Source organism: Phodopus roborovskii, unplaced genomic scaffold, assembly GCF_943737965.1.
Source record: "Phodopus roborovskii unplaced genomic scaffold, PHOROB, whole genome shotgun sequence".
Classification (NCBI taxonomy): Eukaryota; Metazoa; Chordata; class Mammalia; order Rodentia; family Cricetidae; genus Phodopus; species Phodopus roborovskii.
The window spans coordinates 30052820-30071617 of NW_026126434.1; the positions used below are offsets into that span (position 1 = coordinate 30052820).

The 18798-nt window shown below is 49.0% G+C and overlaps 2 protein-coding genes and 2 non-coding genes across 4 annotated transcripts; all 4 read left to right on the forward strand.

Moving 5' to 3' along the window:
* Window positions 1-48: 48 nt before the first annotated feature.
* Window positions 49-1400, forward strand: Atp6v1g2 (ATPase H+ transporting V1 subunit G2). Its single transcript, XM_051187363.1, has 3 exons — window positions 49-284; window positions 595-695; window positions 1155-1400. The coding sequence occupies exons 1-3, from the start codon at window positions 203-205 to the stop codon at window positions 1326-1328; spliced, it is 357 nt and encodes a 118-aa protein (XP_051043320.1). The 5' UTR covers window positions 49-202; the 3' UTR covers window positions 1329-1400.
* A 4010-nt stretch (window positions 1401-5410) lies between these two features.
* Ddx39b (DExD-box helicase 39B) lies at window positions 5411-17836 on the forward strand. Its single transcript, XM_051187364.1, has 11 exons — window positions 5411-5526; window positions 6817-7155; window positions 7781-7908; window positions 8139-8231; window positions 9626-9809; window positions 12810-12928; window positions 14928-15059; window positions 16481-16590; window positions 16678-16822; window positions 16950-17097; window positions 17600-17836. The coding sequence occupies exons 2-11, from the start codon at window positions 6945-6947 to the stop codon at window positions 17614-17616; spliced, it is 1287 nt and encodes a 428-aa protein (XP_051043321.1). The 5' UTR covers window positions 5411-5526; window positions 6817-6944; the 3' UTR covers window positions 17617-17836.
* LOC127224433 (small nucleolar RNA SNORD83) lies at window positions 6388-6464 on the forward strand. Its single transcript, XR_007834710.1, has one exon. It is a non-coding gene; the product is annotated as a small nucleolar RNA SNORD83 (small nucleolar RNA).
* LOC127224434 (small nucleolar RNA SNORD83) lies at window positions 9865-9941 on the forward strand. The gene has a single exon (XR_007834711.1). It is a non-coding gene; the product is annotated as a small nucleolar RNA SNORD83 (small nucleolar RNA).
* Window positions 17837-18798: the final 962 nt, after the last annotated feature.

Below are 18798 nucleotides of genomic sequence, written 5' to 3' on the forward strand. Positions count from 1 at the left end.
TGGGGCACTACCTCAGTGAGGCTCTAGAGGAGGACCAGTCATCAGTGTGAGGATGCAGGAGACTGAGAAAAACGGGAGCATTAAGACCCAGTGGGAGTAGAGGATTGCAGCAACGAGCCGGCCGGAGGAGTAGGCGCTGGAGGGTAGGAGCCATCTGGTACCTTGGTCGCCTTCGAAACAGCATCCTCTCTAGTGACAAAAAATGGCCAGTCAGTCCCAGGGTATCCAGCAGCTCCTCCAAGCTGAGAAGCGGGCAGCAGAGAAGGTGGCCGATGCCAGGAAGAGTGAGCCTCCTCTTTGCTCTCTTAGGACCCTGGAAGGAGAATTTAGGGGCAGGGCGTACGGACATTTGAGTCCTTAGGAAAACCCAAGGATAATGGAGACATGGAGACTGAACTGGGGTCTGGAAGCTTATTACGATAGAAGAAATGGGTGGGTTTTTTAGAATCCAGCACTTGGTTGGTTGACAGGAAGCTGAATAACTTTCTGGAGGGGTCTGGTCCCTACTAACACACCTTGGATGTGTGTGTGTGTGCGTGTGTGTGTGTCTGTCTGTCTGTCTGTCCGTCCGTCCGTCCGTCCTTCTGCCTCTAGGGAAGGCCCGGAGACTGAAGCAGGCAAAGGAGGAAGCCCAAATGGAGGTAGAGCAATACCGCAGAGAGCGTGAGCAGGAGTTTCAGAGCAAGCAGCAGGCGGTGAGTTGAGGGGGGGGGCAGGGGTGGATGGACCAACTCAGGCGCAAATTAGGGGGTGCCCCTGTAAAATGTAGGTGACTCAACAAGAAACTATGCTGTCACAGAGGGCTGGCAAGGCCTAGCAATTTTAAAGGATGCATGTAACTTGGGGCAGCCTTCACAGTCTGTGTGGAGTGTGGCAACATGGATGGTGTGGGGGACAGTTTTATGGCCATTGTGGTAAAAGGGTGGGAAGTCCAGGCTGTTTTTTTTTTTTTTTTTTTTTTTTTTTGAGTAAGGTTGTATGCTACGTCTTGGAAACCGGGATTGTGCTGACCTGTCTGGTATCCAGAGTTTTTGTGGATGGGAGTAGTTTTGAAAAGGCTTTCCAGGCCTTTCTTGGGATCCTTCCTTCTACACAGTAGGACCTTTCTTTCTCTGTTTTTGCTTTTTCTGTCTCTCCTCTACCCCGCTCCCCAGGCCATGGGCTCTCAGGGGAACCTGTCTGCAGAAGTGGAACAGGCCACCAGACGTCAGGTCCAGGGCATGCAGAGCTCCCAGCAAAGAAATCGGGAGCGTGTCCTGGCTCAGCTTCTTGGCATGGTCTGTGATGTCAGGCCCCAGGTCCACCCCAACTATCGGATCACTGTCTAGGATCACTTCTTAGGGACATGTCCCTAGAGGCTGACTCCTCTGTCAGCTCAGATCCCAACCCAAAATCGCTTGTGAAGCATGCATAGAGCCCTGGCTTCAATCCCTAGGACTCCCCCTTCCATCCCCAATCACTTGACATAATAACCTTTTCCAGAGCTGAAGAGATGGCTCAGAGGTTAAAAGCTCTGATGGTTCTACCACAGGTCCTGAAATGGCTCACAACCATCTGTAATGAGATCTGGTGCCCTCTTCTGTTGGGCAGACATATATGCAGACAGAACACTGTACACATAATAAATAAATAAACTTTTAAAAAAATCTTTTCCTAGGAGAGAGGCTTCTAGGTGACAGGATCCAACATTCCCCCATGAGACTTACAAATAGCCCATTCAAACCTGAATCTGTGTGTTCCATGACACCCACTTGGAACTATACTAACAGACGCCCAAGTCATCCCCATCACTCCTTCTGTGAAACGTGTCATGTGACAGGGGTATGGAAAACACCCTGACTCCAGAGTTGGCAGATTTGAGTTTCTCTCCTTCCCCTGCTTCTTGATGGCTGCAAGACTGCGACCTGGACAAGGTATTTAACCTGGAAATCCCATGTCCTCCTGTTTGTAACTGGAATGAGGATAATAGGGCTAAACCCTTAATGTGACTGCTGTGAGAACTCAGCATAGTTCCAAACAGGTGGTAGTTGTAATTGGCAATCACAAATTATGACCCCTGTGGCGTTCCCCTTCATGCCCTGCCTGAATCCTAATCGGTCCGTAGGGCCCCCATAGTGCTTAGTCATTGTGACTCAAGTAATTCTGTAAAGGATTTGTTTTTCCCATTCTCCAAAGGCACATCATGACCCCAGAAAAGTTGAAATGATAATGTCATTTATACTGAACCTCTTAGCATCTCTGTTTGTTGTGAGCCAGTCTTTCCTTTTGACTCTCCCTCTTGTTATCTGTTTTCCCAAAGCTTACTGCTTCGCAGAGCTGAAGTGATTTCTTTCTGTGCCCTCAACACCTCACTTCCCTGTGTAACAGCAGAGTGTCAATAAAATAAAAAGTGGATGAGTCGGTTTGTGGTGGAAGCAGCCTCTTTCCACCCTATGGTTTCTCTTTTTCATTCCCTTTCCTCAGAACACTGCAAGTGGCTGCCCTGGGCAGCTTTCTGGAGAAAGAAAAGCACATAGTAATGTGGTATTTCTCTCAAGTGGGAACAAGTGTGGCACCTCAGGAACCAAGGGCTGCATTCGATAACTGCAAGAGAAAAGTCGGCATGTCCAAACAAGCACTCTGCACCTTCTCTTGTTTTACTCTACTTGCTAGTGCCTGGTGTGTGTGTGTGTGTGTGTGTGTGTGTGTGTGTGTGAGAGAGAGAGAGAGAGAGAGAGAGAGAGAGAGAGAGAGAGAGAGACTACTCACTGTGTATCTTACTATGTAGCCCTGGAATTTGCTATGGAGCCCAGGCTGGCCTTGAACTCAGAGAGATTCACCTGCCTCTGTCTCTTGAATGTTGTGGTTAAAGACATGTGCCTCCACACCTGGCTTGACGTTATATGTTTAGGTATTAGCTATAATTATGTAAAGTATCTAATGGCAGGCTGTTGTGTCCCCAGAGCCTAAGGTAGCACTTGGCACATGATTGGCAGCTGGTGAATACTGCAGACTAAAATGATGCTCATGGATGGGAAGCTGCTCTTCAGTGACTCCCATTCTTGCAACACTTCTCTTCCCTATGGAAGGCAAGCTTGTTTCACCTAGAACATGAACCAGTGAGTTAACTTGTAGTCTTTTCTTATATGACTTTTCTGAAGGTAGACATAAAAAGTCTATTTATGCCAGGTAGGGCACTAATCAAAGACCAAAGAAACTTCTCCACTCAAGTCTAGACTGGCAGAATTAGGGGTCCATTGCCAGCAGTATGGGTGATGACAGGTCACTTATAAAAGCAAGGGTGATTTAAGCAGCTTACCCCTCTACATAACTTGTACAAAGATCCACCAAAGAGACATATGTCACCAGGAACTGTTTATGGGTGACATAATCTGGAAGAAGGGTTCTGTGTCTTGCAACTTCTTTCTGATTTTTATGAGCCTTCTCTACTGTCATGAGGAAGAGATGTTTCAATCCTGAGGAAATAGCTATCAAAATCAACCAGAGTTTTGAAGCAGGGAGACAGAGTTGATGGGAGATTGTTATGCCTACATCTTGGTGTGACCCTGCTAGCTGAACTACTTGCATGTGTTTATAGGAATAGTGGAGCAGGGCATACTGCCTACTGACTTAATCCCAGCACTTGAAGGCTGAGGTGGGAGAATTGCGAATTTGAAGCTAGTCTGGGCTATAAGACAAACTCAAATGCACTAACAAAGAAAGGAAGGTAAGACAGATGCAAGGGATCCCCTTTGTTCTGGCCATTGGCTCAGGTTTTATGTATTGCTAAAATCACTATGAATGTTAATGAATTCTTCAAGTTTTTTTTTTTTAATCATAAGTGATTCTCTGATGTTGATTTTCCTGTAAACAAGCAGACACCAGGAGGTAGGGCATTCAATTCTCTACTGACAGCTGTTGGACAATTCCTTTCTGCCTTGGCTGCCTTAAGCAGGACTGTGGATCAAACAGCCAGTCAGACCATTCTTTGCCCAAAACTGGCTATTCTTAACACTTTGAGAAAACCACACAGCTCCTGAAGGTGTAGCCTCAGCCAGTACTATTTCAAACAGTTGGCCACTGAATTTTTTGCTATCACAAGCCTTGATGGGTTTTAGATGACATTCAGTCCGCATTTCATCATCTCCCGCCACCCTCCGTGGTATAGAAACTTCCTATAGTCCTGTAGGAGAGGGTAATAGTGCTAAAGGGGCAATGTCATGTGATTGGTGCAAACACAAGCCTTCATTTGCACGAATTTGCTGTGTTGGTGCAAATATCCTTTGTTGGCTGTAAAGTAGAATGTTTGACTCACTTGGGGGGGTCAGCTGGGATAAACTTTACTATGTTACCCTCAGTGCTACAACGTTAGGTCCAATAAAAGACTTCTCTTGAGAGGTCTTCTCTGGCCTTTTAGGCTGAGCTGGTAACAACAGGGAGAAAAAAGTGCCTAGAGTCTGCCGTCTGGGTCACTAGAAGATTTCCTGGGAATTGTCTTCAAAGCCATAGGCCCCACATACTTCATTTTCCTACTTTACCTGGGTCTGAGGAATCCCCACCTACAGCTTACAGCAAAAGCTGTGGTGTCTGTGAATACTAACACTAGAGGACGCCACCTGCTATTATGTCGATGCGCCTCCCTGGGCCGTCAAATGATGAAGGTTGGTGACCATGGTGCCTACTTAGTGTTAAGTGGTGAAGTGTGCTAACAGGGAGAGCTCGCACGGGTCAGCAGGTCATCACTGCTCATTTATGTAGCATCTCAAAGTACCACATATTTGGGGGACGAGGGGAGAGATCCAGGCTGAACAATGGAGCTGTTGTGGTAGGACTAAGAACACTCTGCTGTTTTTTTTTTCCGAACCCTGTCTCGAAAAAACAATGATAATAATAACTACAATTTAGGAAAGCCGCATAACACTCAAACCCCACCATTTATTTTTTTAAACGCTCGGACAGGATGTAAATCTCCATCACCCAAGTTGCTACATTGCCAATTATCATTTTGGGTAAATCCTGCTCATTCTCCACACAACTGTAAAGGGCGTGGTCGTGCCCCCAGCCGGTGCCCCAGCACCCTCCTTCCGGGAGGCTGTAGTGAGCTCAGCAACACTCAGGTCACCTTGACTACCAGATTAAGGACCCCGCGAGTACGCGTGACGTTCAGCACGCAGAATCCTTCGAGCTCATGGAGGGGTGCCCAGAGACAAGCCTGGCGTGGCGAAGAAAACAAAACAGAAGTAAAAGCCGGACGCCGCGGTGACGGGTGTGGAGAGGTGCGAGCTTCTCGTCCGGCTCCCGGCACCAGCGGCAGCGAACGAGTCACAAGGCTGACCTCAGCTAGGCATTTTCCAAAGGCAGCCCCGAGCGCGCGCAGCGGGAGGCCCGCCTCGCCCCGCCGCACCGGCTTCCGGCTTCCGGCATCCCGCGCCTGCGCCCTGGCAGTCGGGAAGGCGGGAGTCTGGGGAAAGCGCCTAGGACCGGAAGTGAAGACAGGTTCCCGCCTCCGTCCCTGTCGCCGCCGCCATACACGCTCGCAGTGCTTAGGTAAGCTTTGGCCTTGTGCGCCATCCGCCGCCATCTGCCCTTGTTTCGCCGCGTCCCGCCGCGCGCGTCCCTGATACCCCTCGCCCAGGCGGCGGCCTGGCTTCTGGGGCTTGGTCGGGCCCTCGGTCCCGTTGTTTTCGCCCCTTTTCTGACAGCAAATCTCGGTGGGGAGCAGGGAGACGGGGGGGGGGTTTGACAATCCAAAATGGTGGCTTCGGCCGCCATTGTGTTTCCTTGCTTCCTGGATGTCCCAGTGGGTCCCCTTTCCACCCGAGGCCGCAGCGACCGGAGGCGGCGCTACGAGGAGGGCGGGGCCGCCCTCCTCTCCCCTCCCGGCCTTTGCCTGGCCCGCGGTGGGATGAGAAGGAGACGCCTCGGGGCCCATGAACTCTCCGGCCTCCACTTGCCCACTCTTAGTTTGGAGCTCTCTCCAAATGGTCACCTTCGTGCGTGACCAATGGCACCACGTAGTTTTCGGAAAGGTGCCATACCTGCGACGCGCCACAAGGTGCCCAGACCTCTTGGCACGTAGTCCAAGTCGGAGTGGGTTGCGTATCCCCCAGCTGTGACCCTGTGGCTTTTAAAAACCTATTTTTGTAGCGCTGGGCCTCGCGCATTGGTGGACAGGCGTTATGGTTTAACTGTATACGCTCCAGGCTTTGGGGATTTTTGTGTGTTTTTTTGTTGTTGTTGTTTTGGGGGGGCACTGAGCCACTCGTACCCCTGCACCTACTGTTAGTTTGCGGCAGGCCTTCCTCCCCGCCCACCTTCCTTCCTGGTTCTGCTCTCCAGTACTGGGATCACAGGTGTGCGTTCGCCTCCGGGATGGGCATTCAGGTGCTCTGGAACAGGTGAATAGCAGCCACATGATGTTCGCAATTGGGAAGTGAGCGCTCCGCGCAGTGCTGACCGTTATCTATCACCCTTGACTGATGGCTGCTGGTGGCAACCAACACCGTGAGGCGATAGGGAGAGCGCAGTCTGTGGGCCCCTCTTGTCCTTCGCAGTGTCACCCTCCCGAGAGTCGCTCATCAGACTCCTTTTCATGGTCTCTTGAGTTGCTCCTTTGGGTCAGAGTGCGAGCCTGTCTGGGTTAGCAGTCGTTCCTGAGACCACTCTCCGTTTCTCCCACGCAGTGGTCGTTTTTGTTGTGTGTGTCTTTTCTTCCGGGGCAGAGGTCTGTGGTTTAGGGAAAATAAGAAGGAAAGTGAGGGTGGACAAGAAGTGGTGGGTGTGTACATGACTGATGAGTTCTGTTTTTTGTTTTTTTGTTGTTGTCCTCTCTCCCAGCTCTTCTGTCAGAAAACTGGTGTCTTTTCCCTTGCTGTTCCTCAGCCCCCTCTCTTTCCCCTTGCTTTCACACCTGCTCTGGGACCACTCACCCTAAAGACCTCCCTTCTCCCCCTACCGGCCCAATTATGGCAGAGAATGATGTGGACAATGAGCTCTTGGACTATGAAGATGATGAAGTGGAGACAGCAGCAGGGGGAGATGGGACTGAAGCTCCTGCCAAGAAAGATGTCAAGGGCTCCTACGTCTCCATCCACAGCTCCGGCTTTCGAGACTTCCTGCTCAAGCCAGAGTTGCTCCGGGCCATCGTTGACTGTGGCTTTGAGCATCCATCAGAGGGTATATTTTATTGTTGGGCATAGAGACCTCATTATGCATCCATTTCTGTTTAGAATAGGCTAGGCAATGAGAGTGTACCTAGATGTTAGCACTAGAGGACGCTTGTTAGCTTTGTTCAGACAGGACTGCTGTTTGTCCTGCACACGGCTTTTCATATTTGCTTGGTCTTCATCTTTCTTGCTGTTTGGCCTTTCAGAGAGGGCCTAGCTGGAGTTTTAGTTCCCATCTTTCAGGCCAGGCCAACTGAGGTCTTAATGATTGCTCTAAAGGTGCTGGCTTCTGGGGCCAAGTCCTTCATTTTTGTCCAAGGTTGCAGGGTTATGTAACCCCAAAGCAGGGCAACCTATGTAGGAGAAATGGCCTGTGGTAGGCATTCAGGTTCATGAGTTGTTCGGAAAGTAACGACAGTGGGGCACATTGAAGGTGAGCTGTTGGTAGGTGCAAGAGGGTTCTTAGTAACACCAGGGAGGCCTGAAGTTAGGACACAGTGACTAAGGGGACAGACACAGAGAGGGGATGGGTTGGCTTGAAAGGTGACAGGGACCAGGCAAACTCTGGAGTATCAGTTGGGTACAAAGGAGTTTGGTGTGGTGCAAAAAGTCTCTTTCCCTTTTTCTCTTTCTAGTCCAGCATGAATGCATCCCTCAGGCCATTCTGGGGATGGATGTCCTGTGCCAGGCCAAGTCAGGCATGGGGAAGACAGCAGTGTTTGTCCTGGCCACATTACAGCAGCTGGAGCCAATCACTGGGCAGGTATGTTTGAGGCAGTGCTGGGAGGGCGTTGAGGCTGATGCACTGAAGACTGTGGCTACATAACGCTTTTAGAGTTGGTCTCCCTGGCAGTTGGGGGGGGGTGTTCTGTAGCGGCATGGCTTAATGGTTTAAGTCTCAGAATTGATGTCGCCAACCATTTGGCAGATGTTTTGTGACAGTCTGGAGGGTGACAAAGGACTGACATGGTGTTGCCTCCATTTCTCTTGAAGGTGTCTGTGCTGGTGATGTGTCACACTAGAGAGTTGGCTTTTCAGATCAGCAAGGAATATGAGCGATTCTCAAAGTATATGCCAAATGTCAAGGTAAGGGTGGGGAGTGCGGGAACTTCTGGGGTAACAATTGAATGTCCTAAAGGCGTGGAGTGACTGTAGGAGCCTTTGGTATGATGACAGGCTGTTCTGTAGCTGTCCTTGCAGGTTCACTGCTGTGACTCCATCTGTGTCCCTGAGAGTTCACAATGGCACTCTGGGTGATACCACCACAGAACACTTATGTATTTTAATTTTTGTGATATTGTAAATCTGATTCCAGAGCCTTGCTAAGTGAGCAGCCTGCTACTGTGCCTGGTTTTGGCCTTTGAGACAGGCTTTCTCTGTAGCTTTGGAGCATGTCCTGGGACTCACTCTATAGACCAGGCTGGCCTCAAACTCAGAGAAACCTACCTCTGCCTCCCATTAAAAGTGTGTGTCATTACCGCCCACATTTTTTAATTTTTCTTTCTTACCCCATTACACTGTCTTTTTGTCGTTCTCTCTCAGTTAGTTTTTCAAGACAGGGTTTCTCTGTGTACCCATGGCTGGAGGTGGAGGTGAGCCTAGATATGGTATGTGAGTCTGTAGTTCCAGTTAGGCTGGTGGGGGCGTGCCTTCCCCCACCATATTACCTACATAGTTATAAAATTGGAATTGTCTGTACTTTCCCTTTGTTGTACAACAAAGTGTCCTCATGGGACCTGACTTGTCACTATTAGGTTTAGCCTGCTCTTTCCTCAATAGCTATTGCAGCCTAAAACTTATATTTGGAAACTTATATAGATACAAGGTAAAACTTTTTGGGCAGGAATGGTTTGTTTGCCATAAACCTTGTTAACCATTACTGGTTTTTGAATGAGAGTGGGGAAGAGAATAAGCATTGTGGGGGGCTGGAGAGCTGACTCAGAGGTTAAAAGCACTGGCTGCTCTTCCAGAGGTCCTGGGTTCAATTCTCAGCACCCACATGGTGGCTCACAACCATATGTAATGAGAGCTGGTGCCCTTTCTGGAGTGCAGGCATAGCATATATGTAGGCAGAACACTGTATACATAGTAAATTTTAAAAGTGTGACAATGTGCTCCTGGATTGTTTCTTTCCCCTTGAAACAGGAGATGTGTGTTTACTTGATATGCTAATTAAAGCTCAGATCCTAGCATTCACCTGATGGTTTACACAAGGCAAGACTTTAATCTTCTCACTCAGGAAGCAGAGGCAGGCAAGTTCTCCAGTCAGCTAAAGCTATGTAGATTGGTTTACAGTCAGCTAAAAGAGCAGGTCACTGGTGTCTGGCAAGGTGGCCCATGCCTTTAATCCCAGCACTTGGGCAGCAGAAACAGGCTGATCCACCAAGTGAGTTGGAGGCAGGGCAAGCCTACTCAGTGAGAAGAAAAGGAAAATACAGAGTCTTTGTCCTTTTCTGTGACACTTTCCCATTGGCTGACAGGTGGCAGTGTTCTTTGGCGGTCTGTCTATCAAGAAGGATGAAGAGGTGTTGAAGAAGAATTGTCCACACATCGTTGTGGGGACTCCCGGCCGAATTCTAGCCCTGGCTCGCAATAAGAGCCTGAACCTTAAGCACATTAAACACTTTATCTTGGACGAATGTGACAAGATGCTTGAACAGCTCGGTGAGTGGCAGTGCTCGGGCCTGGGCTCAGGTGGTTTGGGGAGCTGCCCCTTGGAGCCAAATGATGTTTGTTTGACACAGGAGCACTTGTGTGCCAGGACGACTCTTGATCTATCACCCATGACTGATGGCTCTGCCTTTCATTCTCTTCCCCTAGTGCTGGGCACTGAGCCCAGGGGCCCTGTGCATGCTGGTTTGCTAAACTAGAGCAGGAGGTGCCTGCTCTGCCATCCCAGGACAGCAGTGGTACTCACCCTTTCTAATGAGACAACTCTCCTCGAGTTGTGCTGCTCCCCAACCATAATATTATTTTTGTTGCTATTTCATAACTACAATTTTGCTACTCTTATGAATCTTATGAATCATAATGTAAATATTTGATATGGGGCCCTTTTGAAGAAAGGGTTGTTCCGATCTCCCTTCACCCACCCAAGGGGTCTCCACCCATAGGTTGAGAACCACTGTAGTCAGAATTCATAAATGAGCAGGTTTCTAGAGTTCAGTTCTGGGATTTTATCTGGTGAGTGTTCCCAGGAGGTCGTGTGTTCTGATGTTGTAGTGTGCCAAGTGGGGTTAAAAGGGAATATTAAGGAATTTGTTGAGCCAGGCATTGGTGATGCACGACTTAATCCCAGCATTCAGGAGGCAGAGGCAGGTGGATCTCTATGAGTTCGAGGCCAGCCTGGTCTCAGAGTGAATTCCAGGACAGGCTCCAAAGCTACACAGAGAAACCCTGTCTTGGAAAAATAAATTCTTTTTTGTTGGGGCTGGGACCTGGCTCAGCAATTAAGAGCACTGGCTGCTCTTCCAGAGGTCACAGATTTAATTCCAGCAAACCACATGGTGCCTCACAGCCATCTCTAGTGAGGTCTGGTGCCCTCTTTTGGCATGGAGGTATGCAGGCAGGCAGAATACTGTATATACAACAAATAATTGAAACAAAAAATATTGTTGGGCACTGAAGAAATGGCTCATCAGTAAGAGCACTGGCAGCTCTTTCAGAGGACCTGGGTTAAGAACTGGAGAGATAGCTTAGTGAGAACTGGGCTCTCTTCTAGAGGGCCTGGCTTTCATCCCAGTACATTCCCACATGGCAATGTGTAACTGTAACTCCAGTTCCAGTGGACCCAAACCTTCCTACGCCTTGTTTGAGCACTAGGCACATAGCTGGTATATGGACATAACATGCAGGTAGAACACCTACACACATAATAAAGGTTAAAGATAGTGGTGGTGCACACCTTCAGTCCTGGCACTAAGATAAGGCTGTGGATCTCTAAATTGGAGGCCAGTCTACAGAGAAAATTCAAGGTCAGCTGGGACTACACACTGAAACTTGGTCTCTAAAAACAAAGCTTTTGTGCTTTTTTTTTTTTTTTTTTTTTTGGTTAGGGGATGAATTATAGGCCAACTAAGGGCTACATAGTAAGACCCTACCTTTATTTTATTAATTTATTGTTTTTACATTCCCTCCCATTTACTCCAAGGAGAGAGCAAGGCCACCCATAGGAAGTCTATTACATCTGTCCCATTATCTCTTTGAGGCAGGACCAAGGCACCTCCCCACACCCGTGTCCAGGCTGAGCAAGGTATCTCCATATAGAATGGGCTCCACTAAGTCAGTTTGTGCACTAGAGTTAGATCTAGGACCCATTGCCAGTGGCTTCATATATTATCCCAGCCACACCATTGCCACCTATATTAAGGAAGTCTAGTTTGGTATTATGCAGGTTCCCCACTTGTCAGACCTGATTTTTATGGGTTTCCCTATCATAAGATCCTATCTTTAAAACAAACAAAACAAAAAAAGAAACAGAAAAAGAAATCAGTTTTGGTTAGTTGGCCTTTGTCCAAGATGGCAGAGTAATGGTGGGCATTAGAGAGGTAATATTTGCCTGGCCTAATGAGTGCGAGACTAGAGTTGAAGGTGACAGCACAGTGGACTGATGTATAGAGTAAGTGCTTTGTAGACTTGTGTGGTGAGAAGAGCTGGTAAGAGGAGACAAGACATGTTATGTATACACCTCACTGTAGCTCTTAACCTGGAACCTGCTGTGTGGATCAGGCTGCCAACTCTGACAAGCCTACTTTTACTTCCTGAGGGCTGGGATTAAAGATGTGTATCACCATACCTGACAAAATAATACACTAATTTCAGATTTAAGTTCATAATTATTAGATATGTAAAATGATTGTTCTAAATAAAAAGTATTATTTTTATATGGACTGCTTCATGAATTTTCATATCTTGTGTAAGGGCCATGCTAACTTCTGTATAGCTCCAATTTTAGTATGTGTGTTTTTGTTTTTCGAGACAGGGTTTTTCTGGAGCTTTGGAGCCTGTCCTGGAACTTGTTCTTTAGACCAGGCTGGCTTTGAACTCAGAGCCATCCATCTGTCTGCCTCCCAAGTGCTGGGATTAAAGGCATGCACCACCACTAACCGGTGTAAGCTCTTAAGTTTATTATTTTTGATTTTGTGTGTGTTTCTTAGGACCAAGCGGCATTGGGTTTCCCCTGGAGCTCTTAAGTTACAGGCAGTTGTGGAAGCTGGGGGCCTAACTCAGTCAGGTCTTCTGGAAGAGCAACAAGTGCTCTCTCTAGCCTCATACCCTGTGTTTAAGGGTTGCTATTCCTGAACCTATGGTAGATTTTATCCCCATTTTATAAATTTCGACTTTAGGTTCAGTTATATTTTCTTGGCTGAATAAAGTGTGGAACCTGACCACAAATCATTCTAAATGCATTTGTTTTTCCATGTTACTTTTTTGTGTTAAGCAATCTTGACTAGCCTAGGTTGATCTCAAAACTCAATACATAGCTCCTGATCCTGCTGTCTCCTCCTGGGATTACAGGCATGCACCTCCAAGCCTGGCATGTTCCTGTAGGTAATGGAGAGGGAAGGCTCATGTTTCCAGAGTGACTTCCTGAATTTTCATTGGCTGTGGTCTCACTGCACTTAAATCACAGACTCATTTCCTCCTGTAATTCTTTCCCTGCAGACATGCGTCGGGATGTCCAGGAAATTTTTCGCATGACCCCCCATGAGAAGCAGGTCATGATGTTCAGTGCTACCTTGAGCAAAGAGATCCGGCCAGTCTGCCGCAAGTTCATGCAAGATGTAAATACCCTTCTACCTTCTCTCCCTCCACTCCCCGCCCGCTGCCTCCTCCCCCTCCTCGCCCTCTTCCTCCAGACTCCCTTGTCCTTCAAGCACCAAGAAGGGAGCTTGTGTTCATCCGGGAGTGACGACTCCTTGAAGAAAAACACAGAGGCAGAGACAGTTAGTGATAGGGTTTGTGCGCGTGCCAGGGAAACTCCGGAAGACTTGGTCGGGTTTACGTGAGAGCGGGTAGCATTTGACATTTTTTAATCGCAACATTTTTGAACCTCTTCTCCCTGTCAGGGATAGGGCAAGATTTTGTGCCCTATCGCCTGCCCATCGTCTCCTACACCCCTGCAGCCACACACCCTCCAGGTGGCATGGAGTGTTCAGCTGGAGCCTGTGCTCACCGAAACTCATACATCTATCTCAGTGGCAGGAGAGCAAGAGAGGGACAGTCAGGTGGCAGGGCCTGTCCAGAAGAAGAACAAACAAAGAGCACCATGAACCTGCCCCTTCCAACCTCCAAGGGCGGGGGCCTTTGGCACCTCAGCCTCCCCAGTCCCCCCACTCCTTCCTGTCCATACCTCCTTGCGCCATCGGAGCCTTGGTTGATGTGAGCTGGCAGCAGAGAAGCTCTGAGGCACGACGGGAGAATGCAGACCTGCGAGCGGTGGATGGCAGCATCGGAGGCCACGGGGAGCCTGACCAGGATGCCGAGGACCAAGCCAGTCTCTTTTTCTGTTCCCGGTTTTTTCCTGAACCTAATGTGCTGTACCCCGTTTCCCCCGTACCTGTTGGGAGGGGTGTCCTGAATGGGGTGGTGGGTTTTTTTCCTCTTTCTTATTTTTATTTATTTTTTTTATTTTTTTTTTTATGATGGGAAAAGACAAATGGGAAGCAGCACTGAGATGTAACCAAGCTGGCTTTCAGTGCCAAGACTGAGCAGGGGGAGGGGTGTCCTTCCCTCCCTGACCTGTTCCTTCCCTTCACAAGATGGTTTTCTCTTGGGCTGGGCTTGGGGCTAGAATTAGGAGGAGGATTTGAGACTTATTTGGGGAGCTGCCTTGCCATTCTGCTTTCTGGACACCCACTTAGTCCCTTGCTCTATGTGAACTGTCTCAAGACAGAATAGAGAGTGGGGAAAATCTATCCTGCAGCTAACCGGTGTCTGTTTCAATGTTTATATTCCTTCCTCCCCTTAAAGGGTTAGGGGTGGGCATATAGTTTTTGTTTTTTATAGAATGTAAGGTCAATTCCTTCTATTGCCCTTTTCCCTTTGATGCTAAGAGATCATTGTATTAGATTTTCAGAGAAAAAGAACAGGGCAGGGAAGCTGTAAACCTCTCAGCTGCTGGGAGGAGGGAGCTGGGGGTGAGGGCTCCAGAGAAAGGGAAACCCCAGAGGGTCAGGAGTGAGCTCAGAAAGGTGCCAGGTCCAGTTGTGGGCTGTGGGAAAGCCTGCACTTGCTGTTGTCTAGCACCATGTGTGTATCCCTCACCTCTTAAGTATAGGTGGTCAACCACCTGAGAGCTGGGATCACAGCGTGCCACTAAGGCCCAGCTCTTGAATGGCTTTTTGGCTGTGTCCATTGCAACCTTCTGGTCTTGAGGATATTTGCTGAAGTGCAGAGAGGGCAGTCGTCCCTGTCCCGTTGTGTTGCCCAGGCCGCATCACTGCTGCCCCTCCTGTGTGTTCTGGCCATGCTCTCCTCTTGAGTACCATCTCCCATTGCTAACTTACCCCATCACCACCTCTGACACTCACCTTGCAGCTGGGAGCTTCACAGCTCTCTGCAGAGTCCCTTTCTCTCACCGTTCATTCAGCTGATGCAGATGCTACCAGATCTAACTGGGAAGGGACCTCAGTACAGAGTGTTCTTGTAATGGGGAGGGGTTTTCAGTCTTCTCTCTCCCCCATCAGTCCATGGGGTGTATTGGAGATCAGCACCCTCCACCCCCCCAGGTTTAACCCCCCCACTCTGCCCTCCTCCTGCCCCCACCCCTCCTTCCCTCAGCCTATGGAGATCTTCGTGGATGATGAGACCAAGTTGACGCTGCACGGGTTGCAGCAATACTACGTGAAACTGAAGGACAACGAGAAGAACCGGAAGCTCTTTGACCTTCTCGATGTCCTCGAGTTCAACCAGGTCAGTATTGAGGCTCTGTGGGCTTGAGCACTGGACATCTCCAGCCATGCCAGAAGCCTGTGATTGAAGAGCCAAGTGTGTGAAGAGGTGAGAGACACCTGAGGTAGAGTACTTGATGACTTGAGTAAATGGAGGAAAGCACTTAGTTGTGTACTGGTGTGGTGGCTTTACTGTTGTCTCTCACAGCCACCTAAGAGGAGCAGTGTCAGCCTGGGATAAGCTGACTGCAGAGCCACTGTGGGCTCTTAGTCTTTGAAGAGGCTCATCTGCTTTTCTAGACTACAGCTCATTAGTTTTCCTGAGGGTGCCTCACCCTTGTGTGTGCCAGTTGAGGTCGTGTGTCCGTGGTAGCTCAGAGGTCAGGCTGTTCAAAAATCTTGGCCTAGACACACAGGCAGTTAAGTTCAAGAGCAGAAAAGAACATTTGTGAAGGGACATTTGAGATGGAATAAGGGACTGAGGAGCTCTTTAGAAATCCTGCCAGGGCAGGTTGGTGGTGCCAGCCACCTTTAATCTTAAGCTCTTTGAGGCAGAGGCAGGCAAACCTCTTTGAGTTCCAGGCCAGCCTGGTCTACAGAGTGAGTTCCAGGACAGCCAGGGCTACACAGAAACCAGAGAACTAACCAACAAAAATGCTGCCAGGTGTGCTGGTGTAGGTGCTTTTAATCCCAAGCACTGGGTAGTCGGAGCCAGGCATATCTCTTGTCAGTTCAAGTATGGAGCCACCCTGGTTCACATGTTTGAGGACAATTAGAGCTACACAGAGAATTCCCCCCCCCCAAAAAAAAAAAAAAAAAAAAAAAACTTCAGTATTGAGATCCCTGGAGCTGGACCATAGAAGTGGCTCAGAGCTGGGTGGTGGTGGCTCAAACCTTTAATCCCAGCATTTGGAGGCAGAAGCAGGCAGATCTTAGGGAGTTCAAAGCCAGCCTCATCTACATATGAAGTTCCAGGACAGCCAGGGCTACACAGAGAAATCCTTCCTGAATTGAAAAACAATAGTAGGTTAAGAGCACTCTTCTCCCATGGCTCCCAAATTCAGTTCTTGATGCCATCACTGCAGGCAGTTCCCAATCTTGTGTGACTGCACTTGGCATGGGAGGAGGATCCAGTATCTACACATACATACCTGCAAAGCACTTATACACATAAACTTTAGAAAACAGTAAAAGGAGCCTGGTGGTGGTGGTGGTGGTGGTGGTGGTGGTGGTGGTGGTGGTGGTGCACACCGTTAATCCTAGTACTCAGGAGGCAGAGACAGGAGGATCTCTGTGAGTTCAAGGCTAGCCTGGTCTACAGAGCGAGTTCCAGGACAGCCTCCAAAGCTACAGAGAAACCCTGTCTGGAGAGGGGGAAAAAAAGCGGTGAAAGCTAACATGATTCTGGAAATTTGTAAGTACATCAAGTCCCTGTCCCTTCAGGTGGTGATCTTTGTGAAGTCTGTGCAGCGGTGCATCGCCCTGGCCCAACTTCTGGTGGAACAGAACTTCCCAGCCATTGCTATCCACCGTGGGATGCCCCAGGAGGAGAGGTGAGTTAGAACCAGTATTTGTGCTCTGGGAAGGAAAGGGTGTGGTGAGAAGGGAATCTCAACTGTCTCCTTTCCTTCCTCACAAAGGCTCTCTCGGTATCAGCAGTTCAAGGATTTCCAACGGCGGATTCTTGTGGCTACCAACCTGTTTGGCCGAGGCATGGACATTGAGCGTGTGAACATTGCCTTCAACTATGACATGCCAGAGGACTCAGACACCTACCTGCATCGGGTAAGCTGCCCACCATCCTCACCTCACTTCCTATGTGTGCGCATGCCCTCATGCACATGCTGTCCACTTCCTTCTGTATTTCTGTCTCCTCCTTGAGGCATGTGATCTTCCTTTTGTCTCCTTGCAGGTGGCCAGAGCAGGCCGGTTTGGTACCAAGGGCTTGGCCATCACTTTTGTGTCAGATGAGAACGATGCTAAGATCCTCAATGATGTTCAGGACCGCTTTGAGGTCAACATCAGTGAGCTCCCCGATGAGATCGACATCTCCTCCTACAGTGAGTGCACCCTTACCATGTTGCATGCCCTTTGGTTTTGTGTTTTAGCTTTTAGCTGCATGTGTGCGTGCACACACATACCACAACATAAGTAGAGATCAGAGGACATTCTTTACTGTCCTCTACCCTGTAGGTTTCCCAGTGTAAACTCAGGTTGTTAGGGTTGGTGACAAGCACATTTACCCATGAAGAATCTTGTTGAATTCTGCTGCCTCTTTGCTCATGTAAACCACCTCTGGGTAGTGGCCCCTGGTGCTGGCTGCCCTCCTGGAGTTTTCATACTACTGTGAGGGACCTTTCTGTGGGGTCTTTTTCCCAGTTTTTTTTCTCCACTTCCAACATACTCCACCTGAATCTACAACAGGGAGTATGGGGGGCGGTGTATGGGTGTGTGAGCGTATGTATGTGTGTGTCCTGAACCTGTGACACAGTTGTGAGAGGAAGAGAGATTGAAATTTACTTAATCTTGAGTCCTATTGTAACTGCTGGTGTTTTTCTTCAGTTGAACAGACACGGTAGAGGAGAGGAGTGACCCACTCTGGACTGTGGCCATCTGTCTCATTAGAAGATTCCAGGGATCAGGGTGGAGACGCATTGCCCCCGCCAGCCTTCATCCAATCCTGTCCAAGCTTCCCTCTGCGTCACCACCACTCCTAACCCTGTTCCTGATTTATGATAGTTGTTTGTTTGTTTGTTTTTTTAACAAAACTAAGAATGAAACAATTGTGTGGTGTTTGTAGCAAGTGCTCCGCCTATTACTGTCTAGGGCTTAATTGGGAGCCTTGTGGGCAGGGTTGAAGTAAGGGTGGGATAGCTGCCTTCTCTTCCTGGTGTCCCTCCTGTTCTAAAGGTGAGTGAGGATGGGACAAGGTCCATGTCCCAGCATCTCATCTGCTCCTTGAGTTTTCAAGTACCAGGGCCTGTGCATCCCTGGCACCCTACACTTCTAAGCAGGGCCTGGTGTTGCTCTAGCATCTCCTTCCCTGGGCCAGCTTAACTGTGTAGAGAGGCTGGGGTCCCTGGGTGGGGAACCCTGAAAGACAGCCTGAACCAGGGCAGAGACCTGAAGCCTTCTATTTCTCTGTTTTGATCTGAGTTCAAAAGGTGAGATTTCTTTCTTGGCAAGGTCACTGGGATCCCTGGAGGGATGGGGGCAGAAGGTGTCAGGTGGGAGTGTAACAGGCTAGAGTGAGCACCATGATAGCTGCCTAGCAGCTTCCGGGCCATGCCTGGATAAAGCACTTGACCACAACCCTGCCTGTTCTGTCCAGGGAGAGACTGGGACTTGATTGCTGGTTTGAGATTTCAGGTCCTGGTAGTTCAGTTGCTTTAGCATGCTGGTGTACAGCCAGCCTCCTCACACTAGCAGACAGGCATTCTGAGAGGGTGCTCACACCCCGGTCTACCTCACTAAAAGGCTCCTGCTGTCCTGCCTCAACTACTGCTTCTTCCATGCTCCCAGAGTGACCATTTTCCCCTGCTGCACTGCGTTGTCTAAGGAACTTCTGTAGTAGGTCTGGGCACGACAGTAGTGTGTCAAGCAGTCCTCAGTTGCTGAGTCCTCTGCACGTATACAAAAGTCCTGTCCACATGGGCCTGTGTAAGAGTGCTGGTTTTCTCTAGCACTAGGGAGTTCCCAGGAATCTTCATAGATGACCCTAGCTAATAATTAGGCAATAATAAAGAGGGTACCTTAACTGC

Bases quoted from the DNA above. Each gene is read 5' to 3' on its own strand.
- Atp6v1g2 (XM_051187363.1), top strand. From the start codon at position 203: ATGGCCAGTCAGTCCCAGGGTATCCAGCAGCTCCTCCAAGCTGAGAAG. The intron at 285-594 runs GTGAGCCTCCTC...TTCTGCCTCTAG, and splicing joins GGTGGCCGATGCCAGGAAGA to GGAAGGCCCGGAGACTGAAG. The intron at 696-1,154 runs GTGAGTTGAGGG...CCCGCTCCCCAG, and splicing joins TTCAGAGCAAGCAGCAGGCG to GCCATGGGCTCTCAGGGGAA.
- Ddx39b (XM_051187364.1), top strand. From the start codon at position 6,945: ATGGCAGAGAATGATGTGGACAATGAGCTCTTGGACTATGAAGATGAT. The intron at 7,909-8,138 runs GTATGTTTGAGG...TTTCTCTTGAAG, and splicing joins TGGAGCCAATCACTGGGCAG to GTGTCTGTGCTGGTGATGTG. The intron at 15,060-16,480 runs GTCAGTATTGAG...CTGTCCCTTCAG, and splicing joins ATGTCCTCGAGTTCAACCAG to GTGGTGATCTTTGTGAAGTC.